The sequence below is a fragment of the Cetorhinus maximus genome, chromosome 29 (assembly GCF_964194155.1).
Source record: "Cetorhinus maximus chromosome 29, sCetMax3.hap1.1, whole genome shotgun sequence".
NCBI lineage: Eukaryota > Metazoa > Chordata > Chondrichthyes > Lamniformes > Cetorhinidae > Cetorhinus > Cetorhinus maximus.
Window position 1 is genome coordinate 3,973,288 of NC_135907.1, and position 19,936 is coordinate 3,993,223.

The 19,936-nt window shown below is 48.7% G+C and overlaps 1 protein-coding gene across 1 annotated transcript in view; it reads right to left on the bottom strand.

Moving 5' to 3' along the window:
• Window positions 1–154: 154 nt before the first annotated feature.
• The window catches only part of LOC144669321 (uncharacterized), a 140,331-nt gene continuing 120,549 nt past the window's right edge, over window positions 155–19,936 (bottom strand). Inside the window, exons 15-20 of the mRNA XM_078531681.1 lie at window positions 17,214–17,291; window positions 15,055–15,132; window positions 9,555–9,638; window positions 8,582–8,665; window positions 856–939; window positions 155–328 (exon numbers count right to left, since the gene is read on the bottom strand). Of these exons, the coding sequence (XP_078387807.1) occupies window positions 155–328; window positions 856–939; window positions 8,582–8,665; window positions 9,555–9,638; window positions 15,055–15,132; window positions 17,214–17,291 (582 nt within the window). The remainder of the gene's footprint in view (window positions 329–855; window positions 940–8,581; window positions 8,666–9,554; window positions 9,639–15,054; window positions 15,133–17,213; window positions 17,292–19,936) is intronic.

Below are 19,936 nucleotides of genomic sequence, written 5' to 3' on the forward strand. Positions count from 1 at the left end.
TGCAGCGGTTCAAGAAGGCAGCTCACCACCACCACCTCAAGGGCAATTAGGGATGGGCAATAAATGCTGGCCCAGCCCACATGCCATGAATGAATAAATTTTTAAAAGGTCAGCTGCCTTTTGCTGTGGTTAACAAGGCTCCTAATGAGACTAATTAGCTGAATGGCCTCCTCCTATTCCTATATTCCCAATACAGCTTCTCAATGTCAATCACATTCCAAAGACAAATACAAAATTTCCTTACCTTATCATAGTTATCACTTGTCAGTAGATAGACATCTCTGTTCAATGAGCTTGAGGAGTTTCTACTTGAGAATCCCCGATCTGTCTGTAATGGGTCAGGAAGCAGTAAGTGTTTGAATGGTTTGGAGAACAGCCTGTTTATTTATGTTTTCACTGTCGAGCAGCCAATTACGAGAAGGTCCAACAGGGCAAAGGGCAAACAGCGGGTGAACATGCTGTGGATGGAGAGTAGGCCCCAGGACCTGATGAGTCTCAGTGTGTGTGCGGACATTCTCAACCATCACCTGGTGAAGCCTAGACACAAACCTTTCAGGAGTGAAATTAGGAAAATCTTCTACACAGAAAGGGTGGTAGAAATTTGGAACTCTCTTCCACAAATGGCAATTGATGATAGATCCATGTTAATTTTAAATCTGAGACTGATAATTTTTTGTTAACCAAAGCGATTAAGGGATGTGGGATACAGTGAGGTCGATGGAGTTAGGTCAGCCATGGTCTAGTTGAGTGGCAGAACAGGCTCAAGGGGCTGAATGGCCTCCTCCTGTTCCTATATTCCTAATACAGCTTGTCAATGTCAATCGCATTCCAAAGACAAATACAAAATTCCCTCACCTTATCATAGTTATCACTTGTCAGTAGATAGACATCTCTGTTCAATGAGCTTGAGGAGTTTCTACTCGAGGATCCCCGATCTGTCTGTAATGGGACAGGTAGCAGTAAGTGTTTGAATGGTTTGGAGAACAGCCTGTTTATTTATGTTTTCACTGTCGAGCAGCCAATTACGAGAAGGTCCAACAGGGCAAAGGGCAAACAGCGGGTGAACATGCTGTGGATGGAGAGTAGGCCCCGGGACCTGATGAGTCTCACTGTGTGTGCGGACATTCTCAACCATCACCTGGTGAAGCCTAGACACAAACCTAGAAGAAGCTCACAACTTAAAAACTGCAGATGTTTCACAATGAATGGGGGAGGGAGGGAGTTGGGGGGGTGGTCGGGGAGATGTTGTTTAAATTAACGTACACGTGAAGTACATTTTCCTGGTTTGCGTCTAAGTTGTTTTCTGCTAAAATTGGTGCCTTTGGCTGCAGCCACACCTGTACTAACTACGGAGAGACTGCAGCAACTCATCAAGTTCACTCCCACTGCACCTCCCGGCCCTGCAACCTCTATCACCGACGTCATAGGAACACTATCACCTTCAAATTCCTCTCCAAGTCACACATTATCCTGACTTAGAAATATATTACATTGTCCCACATCGTCACTCTAAATAACACAATAAATTCACCTGGACTGCAGCTGTTCAATGGGGAAGCCCAGCAGCCCCTGCTCAGGGTAGCTGGGGATGGACAATGAATCTATTTCCTAGTTACAGAGTCTTCTGGGTCTTGGGGGCATAGTCCAAAAAATTAGAGCCAGATCTTCCAGATGTGAAATTAGGAAACACATCAACACAAAAAGAGCAGCAGAAAGTTTGGAACTCTCTTCCACAAATGGCAATTAAAGCTATATCAGTTATTTGGTGAAAGGGGAATCATGTTTCACTAATTTATCAGAGTTTTTTTAAGGAAGTAACAAGCAAGATGGATAAAGGGGAACCTGTAGATGTGGTGCACTTAAACTTGCAAAAGGCATTTGATAAGATGCCGCATCAAAGTTTGCTACGATAAGGGCACATGGTGTAAGGGGTAACATATTAGCATGAATAAAGGACTGGTTGGCTAACAGGGAGCAGAGAGTAGGGACAAATGGATCTTTTTCAGGTTGGCAAGCTGTAACTAATGGAATGCCACAGGGATCAGTGTTTGGACCTCAACTATTTTCAATCTATATCAATGATTTGGATGAAAGGACCGAATGTATGGGAGCTAAATTTACTGATGACACCAAGATAGGTAGGAAAATAAGTTGTCAAGAGGAGGAAAAGAGTCTCCAAAGGGATATAGATAGGGTTAAGTGAGTGGGCAAATATTTGGCAGATGGGGTTTAATGCGGGGAAATGTGAACTTGTTCACTTTGGCAGGAAGAATAGAAAAGCAGCGTATTATTTAAATCGAGAGAGATTGCAGAGCTCAGCACTACAGAGGGATCTGGGTGAGCTGGTCCATGAATCACATAGGACAGAATTTTTACCTCGCCGGGCGGGTGCAGCGGGCTGGCCCGGGAGTGACCGTGCCACCCGCGATTGGGTCCCAACCACGATTTCACGCTGGCCTGGCCGATTAACGGCTAGACAGCACGGAGCGTGCGCTTATAACCTCAGCGCTGCCTGGCTGGGGGTGGGGGAGGCAGGAGGAGCACGAGCGCTGAAGTGTGCGAATGTGCACAGTGCCGCCTCAGGGAGCTGAAGGCTTTTAACAATAAAAATAAAGATTTCCAAAATAAGGAGAACATGTCCTTGCTCATGTGACTAGGTTAAATATGAGTTTTAAAAATTTTTCTTGGTTTTTTTTATTTACTGTCCAAAACGCATCCCGCCCGTGGATGAGGTCTCGTTAAAAATGCAAAGGCCGTCTGGTCTATTCGCTCGCCCGCCAACCGAACGGTTGGACAGGCAGTGAAAAATTCAATTCAATTAATTGATTAAGGGCGTTATTAAGCCTTCTAGTTGCCAGCAGGCACACGCTGCTGCCTTCTCACGCGCGCCCGCCCAGCGAAATATTCGCGAGAGCGCGCGACGACGTTGGGACGCTCGCCCGACACCATCGCGCACTATTTCATTCCCACCGGACAAAAAATGTTGCCTATAAAGTCAGTACATAGGTACAGCAAGTGATTAGGAAGGCAAATGGAATGTTGGCCTTCATTGCAAGGGGAATGGGATATAAAACTAGGAAAGTTTTACTGCAGCTGTACAGGGCCTTGGTAAGACCACATCTGGAATACTGTGTACCGTTTGGTCTCTTATTTGAAAAAGGATATAATTGCATTAGAAGCGGTTCAGAGAAGGTTCACTCGACTCATTCCTGGGGTGAAGGGCTTATCTTATGGAGAAAGGTTGAACAGGCTGGGCCTGTATCCATTGGAGTTTATAAGAATGAGAAGTGATCTTTTTGAGACATATAAGGTCCTGAGGGGGCTGGACAGGGTGGATAATAGAATGTGTCCTCCTGTGGGTGAGGCTGGGACTAGAGGGCACAGTTTAAGAATAAGAGGTCTCGCCTTGAAGACGGAGATGAGGAGGATTTTGTTTCACTCCGAGGGTCTTTAGTCTGTGGAATCCTGTGGAAAGTAGGGGAGGCTGGGGGTTGAACGGTCCCACATTAGCACCAAGCGCGGTAGCGGGCGTCTGCGATGGTGGATTTTCACACCATCTCATCCCGTCCCAAACTCGCCATATTATTCGGCACTCCCGGGAAACACAACCTTGCCATGGAGGGGGGTGGGGGGGGGGAGAAAGAGGGAGGGGCTCTCATTCCCTCGCCTCACCATCACCCCGCCGCTGCATCACGCTGGGCGCCATGTTTAAAGCCCACATCTCAATGCGTCCAGACCACCACTGCTGCATGGGAGACATGGCCCTGAAACTGAAGAAGGCTGCAGCCCCCAGGTTCAGCGACACGTCTCTCCAGCGCCTTTTGGGTGCTGTGGAGGCCCAGCCAGGATGTCCTCTACCCCCCACTCTGGCCACAGGATGGGCAGCAACAGCACTAACCCGGCTTGGGAGGCGGTGGCAGTGGTGGTCAGCGCCAACACCCTGCGAAAGAGGACAGCCACCCAGTGCCACAAGAGGATGAATGATCTCCTCTGTTCCGCCAGGGTAAGTCACTCTTCTCATCACTCTCACTCACACACTCACAAACCCATCACACACCCACAGGGCCCTCACTCACTGCCTGTGCAACGGACATCACCATTCACTCTCTCACACACACCGTCATTGTCCTCATCCCATCCATGGGACCACTCAGCACCCACACAGGCCAGACATACTTATCATCTGGCCTGGCAGGAATCCTGCTTACACTCTCTCCATCTCTATCCATGCAGGACAAGCTGGCACACAAGAGGGAGAGGTCACAGGCCAATGGAGGAATGTCTGAAATCAAGGTCCTCACAGACTTTGAAAACAGAGCCATCCAGCTGGCCGGCGAGGATCTGGACCGTTCCTGTGCTGATGGTGAGGTCGGCGCTGCTCAACCAAGTGAGGATCCAGCAGTGCAACATCCATCAGACAACCACACTGTGAGTGATGTGTCCTGTTTCACAGGCCACTGCCATGCACTAATTATCTCTCCTGCTTTTGCAGGCACATCTCGGAGATAGCTGATGGAGTTCACAACCCAGGGTCTCCAATCAGGCCCTGTGGAAACCTCGGAAGAGGAATCTGGAGGCACCCTCCCTGAAGTCCCATCACAGCATCACCCACACCCTCCACCAGCGCAGAGACACACACCTTGGAGGGACATAGCTTTAGAGTAGCCTCAGGATCACAATCTGGTGAACACATCGCACTGTCTGATCCACAGCAGGTGGACGCAGGGACTTCCCAGGTCCCCGGTACTCGGAGGGCTGCTGGAGGCCAGAACATTGCTGAGTCTGAGTCAGATGAGGAGCCTCTGGACTCGGTCATGTCACAGTTGCTGGAGCTGCAAAGACAAACTCGGGAACATCAGGAAGGGATGTCCGCTGCACTCCTCAGATTGCAAGGCACGATGGAGGAGTCCGTCTGCCTTCACTCTGAGGTGACAGCACTGGCATTGCAACGCACCGAGGTCAACACTGGTAGGATGGCAGCCGGCATGGAGACCTTGGTCCAGGACTTCGCTCCTGCACTGCCTCATGGGCTCAACTCCATCACTGACACCATAGTCGGCCCCCAACAGTGTGTATATGAGAGGGGTGCCAGGCAACTCGATCTCACTCCAGCTTCCCCTTCTCCTCAAGGAGTCAGCCAGGGGCCCTCGGGCACCCATAGGGAGGAGGATCAGCAGGGGCAAACCCCAGGCCCATCCATCCCGGTGTCTCCGTGAGTGTCCGGCCCATCTGAATCCCCTCTTCCTCTGACCCCAGCAGCTCCAGCTCCACAGGCTGAGGAGGGAGTCACTGCCACACAGCAGGACCCCGAAAGCAGGCCGGGGCCCTCCAGGTCTCAGCCCTCCAGAGGGCGCCCGCCGAGATCATCACAGACAGGGCGTCGCAGTCAGCAGGCTGCCTTCACCTCCACTGTGGATATCGGGGGAGCAACAAGATATAGCAGCAGGGTTAGGAAAATTAAGAAGAATTAGTTGCACAGCCTGGGCATGGGTGTTAATCACTTGTACATAATGGTCACTATTGTAACTAAACTCCCAAGAATGTCTCCCTGCCTATGGCTCCTTGTTCTGATGAGCAGTGTTTGTGTCACTCAGATGTGAAACCTTTCCACATGAGATAAGGGCAGGTGTCTCAGTCCAGGGCTGCTTTCCTGTGCAACGTGCAGCCTTCAGACCAAAGTGATAGTTCGGTCTTACACGACCTGGACACATTATGATGCCTGCACCTCAATGGTGCTGGTCATTGCTGCCTGAATGTCCTGGGCAGGCGTCACAGAGTTCCGTCATTCTCTCTGTGTGGCTCTCAGCACCTTTGAGGTGGGGCTGGTCCCCATCTCTTCAGCATCTGTGTCCGGTGACGCTGTGCTCCTGAAGGAGACAGATTCTGAAGGCTGCCAAAGGATCAGGTGCATTTAAAGTTTCACAGCTGTGTCTCTATGATATGACCCTGATCACAGAGCACAAGCGAGCTGCCCTCGGCCAGACAGGAGTAACACGTTCTCAGAGGCCATGTGAAGATCTATGGGGTGTCCTCACTGCATGTCATCATCATCCTCCTGGAATCGAGCGACTGTTAGGGCCTCCACTGCGTCTCCATGACAGGAGCATTCCCACAGAGGGTATTCACGTTGCCATAAGCCAGGCTAAAGTCAAACATTCACAGATGCGATATGAGGAACTATGGGGACACCTCACTGCCTGTCGTCATCATCCTCCACAAATCTAGCAGCTACGAGGGCCTCCCATGTGCGCCTACCTCATCTGGCCAGTGCGATGACCTCATCGCCTTCATTGCTGCCTTTGAGGACACCCTCACCCTTATCCCCGTCGACATCCTCCTCATTAGAGGAGACCTCCAGCTCCTCCCTCTCCTCCTCAGCCAGCTCCTCTCCCCATTGCAGCGCCAGGTTGTAAAGGGTGCAGCAGATGATGATGATGTGTGACACTCTCTGTGGGCTGTATTGCAGGGCTCCACCAGACCGGTCCAGGCACCAGAACCTCATTTTCAACATCCCGATGGTTTGCTTCACCAGGTGCGAGTTGCAGCATGAGCCTCATTGTACCGTCGCTCTGCTGCAGTCTGAGGCCGCCACACAGGTGTCATCAGCCAGGTCCTCAGCGGATAGCTCTTGTCCCCGAGGAGCCAACCCTGCAGCCTCCGTGGACCCTGGAAGACTCCAGGGATCTGAGACTGACTGAGGATGTAGGCATCGTGCACACTCCCTGGAAACCTTGCGCACACCTGCAGGATGCATTTCTGGTGGTCACACACCAGCTGCACATTCAGCGAATGGAGCCGTGCGTTGTGACGGAGATCTGAGCACCACATGAGTGCAGTCGATCGCACCCTGCACCTGTAGGAAACCTGAGATCCGGGCGAATCTAATCGCTCTTGCATCCTGGCTCTCCTGGTCCCGGGCAAATGTCCGATGTCCATGTCCCTGTGGTGCCAAATCCTGCAGCAGGTGCAGATGTGACTGACTAGTTCCCTAGACATGCGCAGTGTTCAGCGACACTGGTTCTACAGAATGAAAGGCGGCATCTACAGACCCTGGGTGTCACTAGGCCCCGGCCTGTGATGACTCGCAGTGGCTCTTGGGCGGTGTGTGCGGGAGCCCCAGCCGCCACTTCTTCCTGAGGTTGCTGCTCCTGCCTCTGCGCAGCCAGGACCCTCAGTCGCTCTCTCCTCCGTCGTCTCCGTCATCAGTCATACAGCTATTCACCAGGCTCCATGATCCTGATGTACTCCTCCTGCAGGATGAAAGAGAGCGGCACTTGGGTTAGCATGGGCGCACTAAGAACCTGTCCTGGTTCAGTGTGACAGCCCCTTATCACTTCCTGGAGGGTGCTGGTCACTACCTGGATGGCCAGGGGTTAGCGCGCTGCAAGGCTGCCCTGTTAGCTTGAACCATGGGGGTGACTGGTCCAAAGCGGGATGATGACATTGCAGGGGGCTGTGAGCACCTCCAGCAGTGCCTGCTACATGGCCCAGCTTTAGCGAGGAGATTGTACAACATTCTGCAGTCCACTAAAATGCTCATGAGTTTGAAGTCTGTGCCAGGGTCGGGGGAAGCTCTGGAGCACTTGGTGACACTTTGATGCCACTGATTTGCTTGAATAGGCAGATAAACTAGAGGCCCGACCCCAGTCATGTCAACGTGGCCACACCTGAACTGTCTCAGCTGCAGAGGAACGGTCACTTTATACAGGTTTCCCGAATGCGTGACTGCTTCCCTCACCCACCCTACCCCCGCACACCGAACGGCAGGGCTGCCCTTACCACAGCCCCTCCCTCCCACCACCAGTCACCTCAAAGGCAGGGCTGCCCTTAATCCTGACCCGTCCCGTTGCCTCTGAAGCTTGAGGTCCAACTGGCGACCCTGGTGAGCGCTGCACGATGTTACTGTGCACTCACCTCCGAGTTCCCCTCAAAGTGCAGGCCGCCAAGCGCACGCCTTTGAGGTGCTGGTGTGAAACACGTCGGCGTGCTTTCCCGACATGGACGGACGATCCAGCGGTTGGGGATGGTTCTGGCGGGCTGGCCTGATAATGATGTAATACGATGAGGTTCCCGACGTCCGATGGCAGGAAACGCTGCCCGCCATTGGCAGGCCAAGCGGACAATCGCAAACTGGTGTCCCACCGTGGTGAAACCGATGGCGCCATATTGTCTGCTCGAGCCACCGATCGGCCCAACACCAGCAGGCATGGAAAATTCCGCCCTGGGTCACTGGAATTTAGTCAAGGCTGAGTTAGACAGATTCTTGATAGACAAGGGAGTCAAGGGTTTCGGGGAGCAGACAGGAAAGTCAAGTTGACATCACAGCCAGATCAACACTGCTCCCAAGTCCTATTTTCCTATGTTAATTTTATACCTGAGATTAATAGATTTTTGTTAACTAAAGCTATTAAGGTATACGGGGCAAAGGAAGGTATGTGGAGTTAGGTCACAGATCAGCCATATTCTAAAGGAATGGTGGAAAAGGTTCGAGGGGCTGAATGGCCTCCTCCTGAACTATGTTCCTAAAGCAGCCTTGTCAATGTCACCCACCTCCCGAGGACTGATACAAAGATGCTCTTACATTATCATAGTTATCACTCGTTTGTAGGTAGACGTCTCTGTTCAGCGAGTCTGAGGAGGATCTAGTTGAGAATCCTCGGTCTGTCTGTAATGAGACAGGGAGCAACAAGTATTCGAAAGGTTTGGAGAACAACACATCTGTTTATATTTTACTACTTTGCTTCTTCCAGTAACCATATATATATAGTTAATTGCTTCTTAAATTACTGACGGACACTGTCTATTAATAATGGTATGTGATCTCAATATTCGTATTCACACAGTGAACTTCACCCTTTTCTGTGTAGTTGCTACTTTGATGAAAAGCCGACAGTGGGTTTTTTTTGATTGCTGGGTTGGGTTTTGATTGTTAATTTATTTCTTTCCTCACTGCTTGTTGGTTATCGATTAAAATGGAGAGTAACATGGGTGAAAATGCCACATTTCAACGCCAGGGAACCCCCTGCAACATTGCACAGACAGGGGAGACGGCGTTCATCGTCTGACCGGCCAATTGGATTGGCCATTCCAGACCAGCAGCAGAAACCCAACAAATAACCAGCAGGGGAAGAGGCAAGCGGCTTCCAATCAGGACTGTTCTGCACAAAAATCACTCTGATGAAATCTAAACACAATCCTAGAAGCTGCTCTAAGATTCAGTGTCTTGGAAATTCATGGCCAGGCTCCAAAATGGGGTGAAAGAGCAAAGGGTGAAACTCATGCTCGTCAGTGCCACAAAACCAGCTCGTAACAGAACAGCAGCTATGTCTTCACTGACATTGACCAAACAATAGTCCAAACTCTTTTGCAGACTCATTAAATTAGTCTCGCTGGTGCTTTTAATTGAGTTGAAGTTAAACACCTTGTCAATATTCTCCAAGTGAATGGAGGATAAAAGCTGGAGCAGCGATGGATCAGCTGCTGATTCACTACCAGCCCCTTTCACCTTGCCAGTGCCACCCACATCCCAAGGACTGATACAAAAGCGCCCTTACCATATTGTGCTTGTCACTTGTTTGTAGATAGACATCTCTGTTCAGTGAGGTTGAGGAGCTTCTATTTGAGAATGCTCTACCAGTCTGTAATGAAACAGGAAGCAAGCAAGTGTTTTAAAGGCAGGAGAAGAGAAAAGGCTGGAAAGGTTGAGTAGGTCAGGCAGCAGCTCTGGAGAGGGGAACTAGAGCTAGCGTTTCACGTTAATGGCATTTCCTCAGAATAAAAGGGCAAAGGGTTGGTAACATTCAGCCAGGCTCTGGATCGGGAGTAGGGAAGGAGAGTGGGGTGGGGTCTCTGCATAGAGAGTGGGGGAAGGTCTGGATAGAGAGCAACGGGAGGGGCTGGAGATCTCCACTCCCTCGGCCATGGGTGCACCAGGGCTGCAGCGTGTTTTGTCAAAATGAGGCACTGCAGCAACACGCCAAGCTTCCTCCCGATCCTATCACCGATATCCAGATGTTCATCACCAAGGTGGGTAGTGGGAGTTGGGAAATTCCCAAGCCCGGCTCAGCCCGCAGGCCCCGGGAGAAAGTGCCAATTCGCTGGTGTTACGACCCAGCAGCTGGTAAAGGCTGAGTTGTTTCAATCCCAGGGGGAAACCCGAACAACTGTCATAACCTATATTTTCAATTAGTCTGTTTGAGATGCAGCTCTGAATTCGGGAATAAGACCACCAAGCCTCAAAAAGGTTTTTATATAAAACTAAATTAAACATTTATTAACTTAACAACAAGTTTAAACACATACACATGTCTACAGATTACTACCATAATAACTTTTAAACAAATCCCCAAATTAATCACTCCCAGGTAAACCTTCACCAAGGCAACAGTGACCCGTAGACTGGACGGTATTCAGTCTTCGGCTGTTAAGCGGCAAGTGACATTCGCACCAGAACAGAGACCAGGGCAAAGCACCTTTGACCTTACAAATTCACAGTCCTAGGCTTACAATCCGGTTAGACCTTGAATGCCTCTGACCTACACACACAAACTCCTCTGTTTATACCCAGCTTCCTCTTTGAATGTAAATTTTCCATTGTAATACTAGGTTTTTAAAAAAAAATTTACCTCTCCTAACAATAATCCTTTCATTCCACCCATTTTATTAGTAATATAAACACTTTTGCTTGGCGTCTGTCAGCCAGATACAAGATTTTATCCATTCTTTTGAATGGTTTATTCAACAAATGCAAATATACTCTTTACCTTCTCTCCTTACATTTATCTAATTAACATCTCAAACTACTAAACATCAAAGCACCCTGGTTTTAATCCAATTAAGCAGACGCATACATAGACACAGACCCTATTACAAGTCCAATTTAAAAATAATTTCCAATAACATTCGACACATTAATATCTCTTCATGGCACTGGGAAGGTGGTGCATCCTGAGGATGGACATGCTGGACAATCAATGGTGAGGTGGGGGAGGGAGGGGTGCATGGGGAGGTCATGTGATGGAATCTCCAGGAATAGATCCAGCCAGAGTTGGCAACTCTCATGGCAGCTAGGTCATCCGCGGGTGTGATGCCCCCTGAGGATCCCTGTTGGTGGAATGCTGATCACGTGACTCCACTCAATCAGACACTTTGTCAGTTGTAGCACAGAGAGGGGAATGGACGGGGGGAAATATTGTATTTTAATTATTCTTTCATTGGATGTGAGCGTCAAGAGTCAAGCACATTGCTGTGGGTCTGGAGTCACACGTAGGCCAGGCCAGGCCAGACCAGTTAAGGATGGTAAATTTCCTTGCCTGAAGGGCATTAGTGACAATCCATGATAGTTGCATGGTTACCATTCCTGAATCGAGTCTTTGATTCCAGATGTTATGAATTGAATTTAAATTCCACCAGCTGTTGTGGTGGGATTCGAACCCATGCCCCCAGTGGATTAGCCTGGGTCTTTGGATTATTGGTCGAGTGGCATTACCACTACACTACCATCACCCTCGCTTCTGAGGATCTACAGTGCGGTAAATGTTGTCGCTGTTTTCCGTCCTAATGCTTTCCCTCGGGCATCAGTTAGCTCAGTTGGGCTATAGGGCTAGAGCATGGTGCACAATAACACCGACCGAGAATCCCCCTAGCAGCTGGGCTAGTTCTTGGGACCTGCCTCTTTGTCTTTCCCCATAGTGATATCATGGTCCGAGCCAACATTAGCAACCCTCAGGCAATATGGACACTACATACAGAGGGGCAAAGAGATTGCTTTCCTTACTCCACACACTATGTTTGACTGTGACAGTGCAGAAGGATAAAGCTCTTGCCAAGATGACTAAATCCACTGCTAACATATACCGCCAGGTGGCAGATTTTATACATTGGAGCTCCCAGTACAAAGCCTCACACATTGGAGCTGCACATCAAGGGCTGCAGGTCATTCTGTCCCCAAACTCCTGCCTGTGTCACACAATGTTCTGCACTGGGAGAACACTTTCTTTCTTTATTCTTTCATGAGATGAGGGCATCGCTGGCAAGGCCAGTATTTGTTGCCCATCATAGAGTCATAGAGGTCTGCAGCCACAGAAAAAGGCCCTTCGGCCCATCGAGTCTGTGCCGGTCAAACAAGTACCTAACTATTCTAATCCCATTTTCCAGCACTAGGCCCATAGCCTTGTATGCCATGGCATCGCAAGTGCACATCTAAATACTTCTTAAATGTTATGAAGATTTCTGCCTCTACCGCCCTTTCAGGCAGTGAGTTCCAGATTCCCACCACCCTCTGGGTGAAAAAATTCTTCCTCACATCCCCTCTAAACCTCCTGCCCCTTACCTTAAATCTATGCCCCCTGGCTATTGATCCCTCCACCAAGAGGAAAAGTTCTTTCCTGTCTACCCTATCTATGTCCCTCATAATTTTATACACCTCAATCATGTCCCCCCTCAATCTCCTCTGCTCCAGGGAAAATAACCCCAGTCTATCCAATCTCTCCTCATAACTAAAACTCTCCAGCCCAGGCAACATCCTGGTAAATCTCCTCTGCACTCTCTCTAGTGCAATCACATCCTTCCTATAATGCGGATTCCAGAACTGCATGCAATACTCTAGCTGTGGCCTAACCAGCGTTTTATACAGTTCCAGCATAACCTCCCTGCTCTTATATTCTATGCCTCGGCTGATAAAGGCAAGTATCCCATTTGCCTTCTTAACCACCTTACCTACCTGTCCCACTACCTTAAGGGACCGGTGGACATGTACACCAAGGTCCATCTGATCCTCGGTACTTCCCGGGGTCCTACCATTCATCGTGTATTCCCGTGCCTTGTTTGTCCAGCCCAAGTGCATCTCACACTTATCCAGATTAAATTCCATTTGCCACTGATCATCCCATCTGATCAGCCCGTCTATATCCTCCTGTAATCTAAGGCTATCCTCCTCACTATTTATCACCCCACCAATTTTCGTGTCATCCGCGAACTTACTGATAAACCCTCTTACATTCAAGTCCAAATTGTTCACATATACCAAACAGCAAGGACCCAACACCGATCCCTGTGGAACCCCACTGGACACAGGCATCCAGTCACAAAAACACCCCTCAACCATCACCCTCTGCTTCCTGCCACTCAGCCAATTCTGGATCCAATTTGCCAAATTGCCTTGGATCCCATGGGCTCTTACCTTCGTTATCAGTCTCCCATGCGGGACTTTATCAAAAGCCTTGCTGAAGTCCAAGTAGACTACATCAAATGCATTGCCCTCATCTACACACCTGGTCACTTCTTCGAAAAATTCAATCAAATTGGTCAGACATGACCTCCCCTTAACAAAACCATGCCGACTGTCCTTGATTAATCCCTGCCTCTCCAAGTATAGATTAATTCTGTCCCTCAGAATTGCTTCCAATAGTTTCCCCACCGCTGAGGTTAGACTGACTGGTCTGTAGTTCCCTGGTTTATCCCTTCCTCCCTTCTTGAATAATGGTACGACATTGGCTATCCTCCAGTCCTCTGGCACCTCTCCTGTGGCCAAAGAGGTATTGAAAATTATTGCCAGCGCCCCTGCCATCTCCTCCCTTGCCTCACTCAACAGCCTGGGATACGTTTCATCTGGGCCTGGAGATTTATCTACTTGACATCCTTAATAGCCCTTAAACTGAGTGGCTTGAGTGGGCAGTTAAGAGTCAACCGCATTACTAAGGGTCTGGAGTCACATGTGGACCAGACCAGGTGAGGTCAGCAGGTTTCCTTCCCCTACATGGCTAGTGAACCAGGCAGGTTTTTACAACAGTTGATGATAGTTGTCACAGTCACCATTATTGAGATGAACTTTATAATTTATTAATTGAATTTAAATTCCACCAGTTGCAGGATTTGAACCTGTGCCCCCAAAGCATTAGCCTGGATCTCTGGATTACTAATCCACCGACATCACCACTACACCACCATCGCCCCATACCAGCTCCCTCCCTAACATTATTGGGCCAGAACTTGTTGAAGCAGATTCAATCTGCAACCTTCAGATTGAATTTTTTGCAATGTAAGAGTGAGCTGGTAACAATATGGTCAGAGCAATGGGGTGTCTGCACCAGGACCAGCAGCATATTTTCTAAACCAGTGAATGAGAAGGATTGAAAATAAACAGAATAAGTAGGGCAAATCAAAATCAAATCAGGTGCAGAATGAGAAATGGAGGGAAAGTTTAGATTAAGAGTGATAAAAAAAATGGAAAGAGAAAGTAAAATTATTTTTGACGTTTTAGAAATCTATAACAACAATTAATTACCTGAAGGAATGAGATTGAACAGTTTAAATTGTTCCCTTTCTGGGCTAGAGAGGTTGACTGACCGTCATTAACAATTGTCATATTGTTAAAAGATCCTCCTCCTTCAGGTGCCACACCCTAAGAGGGCATTGATGATCATGATGGGCTTCCATTGGGTTGGTCCATGATTATACTTGGCAAAGTGCTGCAGTAGTTTGCCGTTGCCTTCTGCAGTATGGCTGACCAGGAAACTCTCCCGCTCTTACCACCTGCCACCGGGCGTATTGGAAGGATTTACAGGCTGATAACCAACTTGTTTGGCCACGTTATAAATGCACCTTTTATGGCCAGCGAGTTCTGAAGTGGGACTTGAACCCAGAGCTTCTGGCCTAGAGGTAGGGGCCAGTGTGACCACTGCACCACAAAACCTCCCCTATTGAAGGGTACTTATGCTATTACTTACCAGATTTAGCTTTCTGCAGTGAGTTTAATGGCAAGTAAATCAAATGTTCTTTAAAATAACAGGACTGCTAAGGGTACGATGTTGTTTGTATGAAGTTAACAGCTTGTCTCTTAGTCTCCTGAGTTTGCTGGTTGGTTTGTGCATTAATAACAGCATGCATCACGGACACGTGGCTATTTTATCCAGCGAGATCTGACTCACTGTATGGAGGTTGTTCCCTCTTATTCACTGTGTCCAGAGGGAGCTTCCCCTATACCAGGGAAATCCTGCTTCTGCCGCTGTTTCACTGGTTACCGCAAAACCCCGGCACTAAAGTGAAAATCCTGACCTTATCACTTGTGAGGGAAGACCAGCGATATCCTGTGTAAGGGTTTGATTCCTCTGGTGTGTTGAGCCTTGTGTCCACCTGAAGGACAGATAGTTTTGTGATTCAGCAGTGATACAGTTATCAAGTTTCAGATCGGACACATTGCTGGGGCTCAATTCTGCAAGTTGGGAGTTCCATCCAGTCTATGTTTGAGGCCCCAGTCACTGCCATGTTCCTCATACCCTGACTGAGCATACCCAGTCTCCAAAGGCTGCTCCTTAAGTGACCAAGCTTTGGGGCGGAATTTTATGGCCCTATCGAGGTGGGTAAGGTGTGGGGAGCCACTCAAAAGCCCACGGACTTCGGTGGGATCCTAAAATCCCCCTGCCGTAAAATCCCACCCACAGTCTGGGGCCAATAACCTAGTCCAATTGGTTAGTGTCACCCTCCCTGATGGCTCAATTGCCAATAACAACAACACCACTCACATAGCGCCTTCAGCTGTGGCTCAGTTCATAGCACCCTCGCCTTTGAATCAGAGGGTTGTGGGTTCATGTCCCACTCCTGGAAACCAAGAACTGTGATTGTACTCGAAAGAGTTGCAATCTGTGACTGTTGATAACTCGAAAGCGTTTCAATGTAGTTAAATGAGCTTAACTGAAGTGTTATCAAACCTATTTGACAGTGAGACAAAAACAGGAAATGCTGGAAAAGCTCAGCAGGTCTGACAGCACCTTCTTCAGAGTCATATGGACTTGAAACGTCCGCTCCGTTTCTCTCTCCACAGACGCTGTCAGGCCTGCTGAGTTTTTCCAGCATTTTCTGTTTTTGTTCCAGGTTTCCAGCATCCGCAGTGTTTTGCTTTTATTTGACAGTGAGCCGCACAAAGAGATGCTGGGGCAGGTAACCAAGGCCCCGAGGAAGGATTTAAGGGGAGCCTGAGTGACTGAGGGAGGGAATTCCAGAGCTTTGGGTCCAGGCGGCTGAAGGTACAGCTACCCATGGTGGAGCAATTAAAATTGAGGACGCGCAAGAGGACAGAATTGGAGGAGGGCAGGTATCTCAGTAGGATGTGGGGATGGAGGAGGTTACAGAGATAGGGAGGGGGTGAGGCCAGGAGGGATTTGAAAAAAACAAGAATGAGAATTTTAAACTTGAAGCATTGCCAGACTGGCAGCTGGTGCAGCGGGCACAGGGTGATGGGTAAACGGGACTTGGCGCGAGTTCGGACACCAGCAGCAGAGTTTTGGACGAGCTCAATGTTATAGAGAGCAGAAAATGGGAAGACTTCCAGGAGAGAATCGGGGCAATCAAATCCAGGAGGTAACCAAGGCATGGATGAGGTTCCAACAGTGGATGAGCTGAGGCAGGGACAGAAACAGGCAATGTGACAATGCAACTAGTCAGGCTGTACAGAACTGAGCCATTCGGAACAGGAAGATCCCAGGTTCACTGCCCATTGGGCGATGAGTTAGCTGAGTCCCCTGGACACGGAGCGCAAAAATCTTCGGACTCTCACTCCTGATCACTATCCTACTGGATGTCTGAGAAGCACAGGGTCGTGATGAGGATTCGACGCCGCATGCAGTCGAACAGCCATAAGGACCTTCTAACCAGTCCTCCAACAGCCAGATAACTGAGGGAAAAAAATCTTTTCTCAACAGTGAGACAAATCAGCACCATCCCAACCGTACAGATCCACTGTCTAATCAGTAATAATAGATTCAGCTTAATTGCTTTTGTATATCCACAAACCCATTAACTTGCACCAGCCATGACTCGGAGTCCACTCCAGGGCTAGAGCACAAAATCCAGGCTGACACTCCAACGCAGCACCGTGAAAGTACTGCACTGTCATAGGTGCTGTCTTTCAAATGGGATGTTTAACTGAGCCCCCCCCCACCGTCTGCCCTCTCAGGTGTGGAAGAAGCAGTGGAATTCACCCCTGTGGCCTGGTCAATATTTATCCCTCACCCAGCATCACAAGAACAAGTTATTTTGGTCATTATCACGTTGCTGTTTGTGGGCGCTTGATGCCACGTTTACCACAGCAGTGAGGACACTGGCCGTAAAGTGCTTCAGGATGTGCTGGGGATGCTAAGGCGCTACATAAATGCAAGTCCTTTCCTTCTTGTGATGGAGGACTTATTCAAAGCGTGAGATAAAGTGAAAATACTGACCCTATCAGTTCTGGAAAGAGCACGAACAGATCCTGTGTAAGTGTTCTGTTCTTCTAATGAGGAGAAAGTTATACCTGCCTGAATGAGACAGAGGCAGGTTATATTATATTGTACCAACTCTGGGGGTCTCAAAAGTTTCTGCAGCTGAACAAGAGTGGAAAACGGACAGCCTTCCTCTTGGTGACTTTTGCTTGATTCATTCTCGGGATGTGGGTGTCACTGTTTTCTTTCCCATCCCTAGCTGCCGATGAGCAGGTGGAGTGTGGCCTTTTCATGGGGAAGGTACACCCACAATGCTGTTAGGTAGGGAGTCGCAGGATTCTGATCCAGTGACAATGAAGGAGGGGAACTCGGAGGTTGGGGGGGCTGTGATCTCAAGTGTTCGCTGCCCTTGTCCTTCCAGGTGGAGCGTTTGGAAGGCACTGTGAAAGAAATCTTGGTGAGTTGTTCAGTGCATCTTATAGATGGTACGCACTGCAGCCCCGAAGAGCCAGTGGTGGAGGGAGTGAATGTCTAAGGTGGTGGATGGGGTGCCAATCAAGCGGGGCTGCTTTGTCCTGGATGGTGTCGAGCTTCTTGAGAGTTGTGGGAGCTGCACTCATCCAGGCAAGTGGGCAGTATTCCATCACACTCCTGACTTGTGCCTTGTAGATGGTGGACAGGCTTTGGGGAGTCCGGAGGTGAGTTACTCGTTGCAGAATTCCCAGCCTCTGAATCTGCTCTTGTAGCCACAGTATTTATATGGCCAGTCCAGTTCAGTTTCTGGTCAATGGTAAGAGGAGGGATATGGCCGATTAGGGACCAAAATGGGGATGTTTTGCGTGGAGACAGAAGGCATGGGTGAGGTACAAAATGAGTACTTTTTTTTAATTCTTACATTGGATGTGGGCATTGCTGGCATTTGTTGTCCATTCCTAATTACCCTTGAACTGAATGGTTTGCTAGGCCATTGCAGAGGGCAATTAAGAGTCAACCACATTGCTGAGAGTCTGGAGTTGCACGTAGGCCAGACCAGGTAAGGATGGCAGGTTTCCTTCTCTAAAGGACATCAGTGAACCAGATGTGTTTTTACAACAATCAGTGATAGTTGTCATGGTCGCCATTAAGGAGATTAGCATTATATTCCAGCTTTATTAATTGCATTTAAATTCCACTAGCTTTCTGTCTGCCTTTACCCAGGAGAAAGATACTGCCAAAGTCCGAGTGAAAGAGGGGGTTGTTGAGGCACTGGATGGAGTAACAATTGATAAAAAGGAGATGTTAGACAGACTGACTGTACTTGAAGTTGATCGATCACAGGACCAGATGGGACGCATCCAAGGATACTGAGGAAAGTAAGGGTGGAAATTACAGGGGCACTGGTCATAATCTTCCAATCCTCCTCAGATACAAGGGTGGTGCCAGAGGACTGGAGAACTGCAAATGTTTTTGTTCAAAAAGGGTGTAAAGATAAACCTAGCGTCCACAGGCCAGTCAGTCTAACTTGTAGAGATAAAGCTTTTAGAAACTATAACTGGGGACAAAATTAACAGTTGCTTAGACAAGTGTGGATTAATTAAGAAAAGCCAGCATGAGTTTGTTAAGGGAATAATGTGTTTAACTAACTTGATGGAGATTTTTGACGAGGTGACAGAGAGGGTTGCTGAGGGTAATGCAGTTGATGGACTTCCAAAAAAATGTTTGATAAAATGTTATATAACAGGTTGATCAGCAAAGTTGAAGCCCAGCATGGATACGAAGTTGGCTGAGTGACGGGAGACAGGGAATGGTAGTGAAAAGTTGTTTTTCGGACAGGGGCAAGGTACACAGTGTGGAACAAAAACAAAAAATGCTGGAAAAACTCAGCAGGTCTGACAGCATCTGTGGAGAGAAAGACAGAGTTAACGTTTCGAGTCCGTGTGACTCTTCTTCAGAACTCTGAAGAGTCATACGGACTCGAAACGTTAATTCTGCCTTTCTCTCCATTGATGCTGTCAGACCTACTGAGTTTTTCCAGCTATTTCTTGTTTTGTTTCAGGTTTCCAGTATCCGCAGTATTTTGCCTTTATACAATGTGGATCTCCCCAGGGGTCAGTACTAGGGCCCCTTGCTTTTCTTGATCTATATTTATGGCCTGGACTTGGCTATACATGGTGCACAATTACAAAATTTGTAGGTGGCCTGGAAGTATTGTGAACAGTGAGGAGGATAGGGATAGACTTCGGGGAGGACGGAGACAGGCTGGTGCAATGGGCTGACACTTGGCAGACGGAACTTAATGCAGAGAAGTGTGAGGTGGTTCATTTCGGTAGGAAGAACAAGGAGAGGCAATATAAAATAAAGGGTCCAATTCTAAAGGGGATGTGGGAGCAGAGGGACCTGGGGGTGTATGTGCACTAATTATGGAAAGGGACAGAGCAGGCTGAGAAAGTGGTTCAAAAGACATACGGGATCCTGGGTTTTATAAATAGAGACATAGGGCGGAATCGTCCCAGATTTGCACTGAGTGCGGTGACAGGGGTGGAAAAGGAAGTTGTATCCTCCGGCTGCAATGTAGCTATTCACGCTGTATCCTCCCCTTCCCGGCGCTTCCCACCTCGTTTAGAACACATCCACAGGGAACATGCCGGCTCACTGGCGGGCGGGATCGGATTTACCCACCATGCCGTGACCTCAGCGCTTCCTCGCTCCGGGTACCATGGTTAAAACGCACCAGCAGGCAGCCTACTTCATATCTACAGACC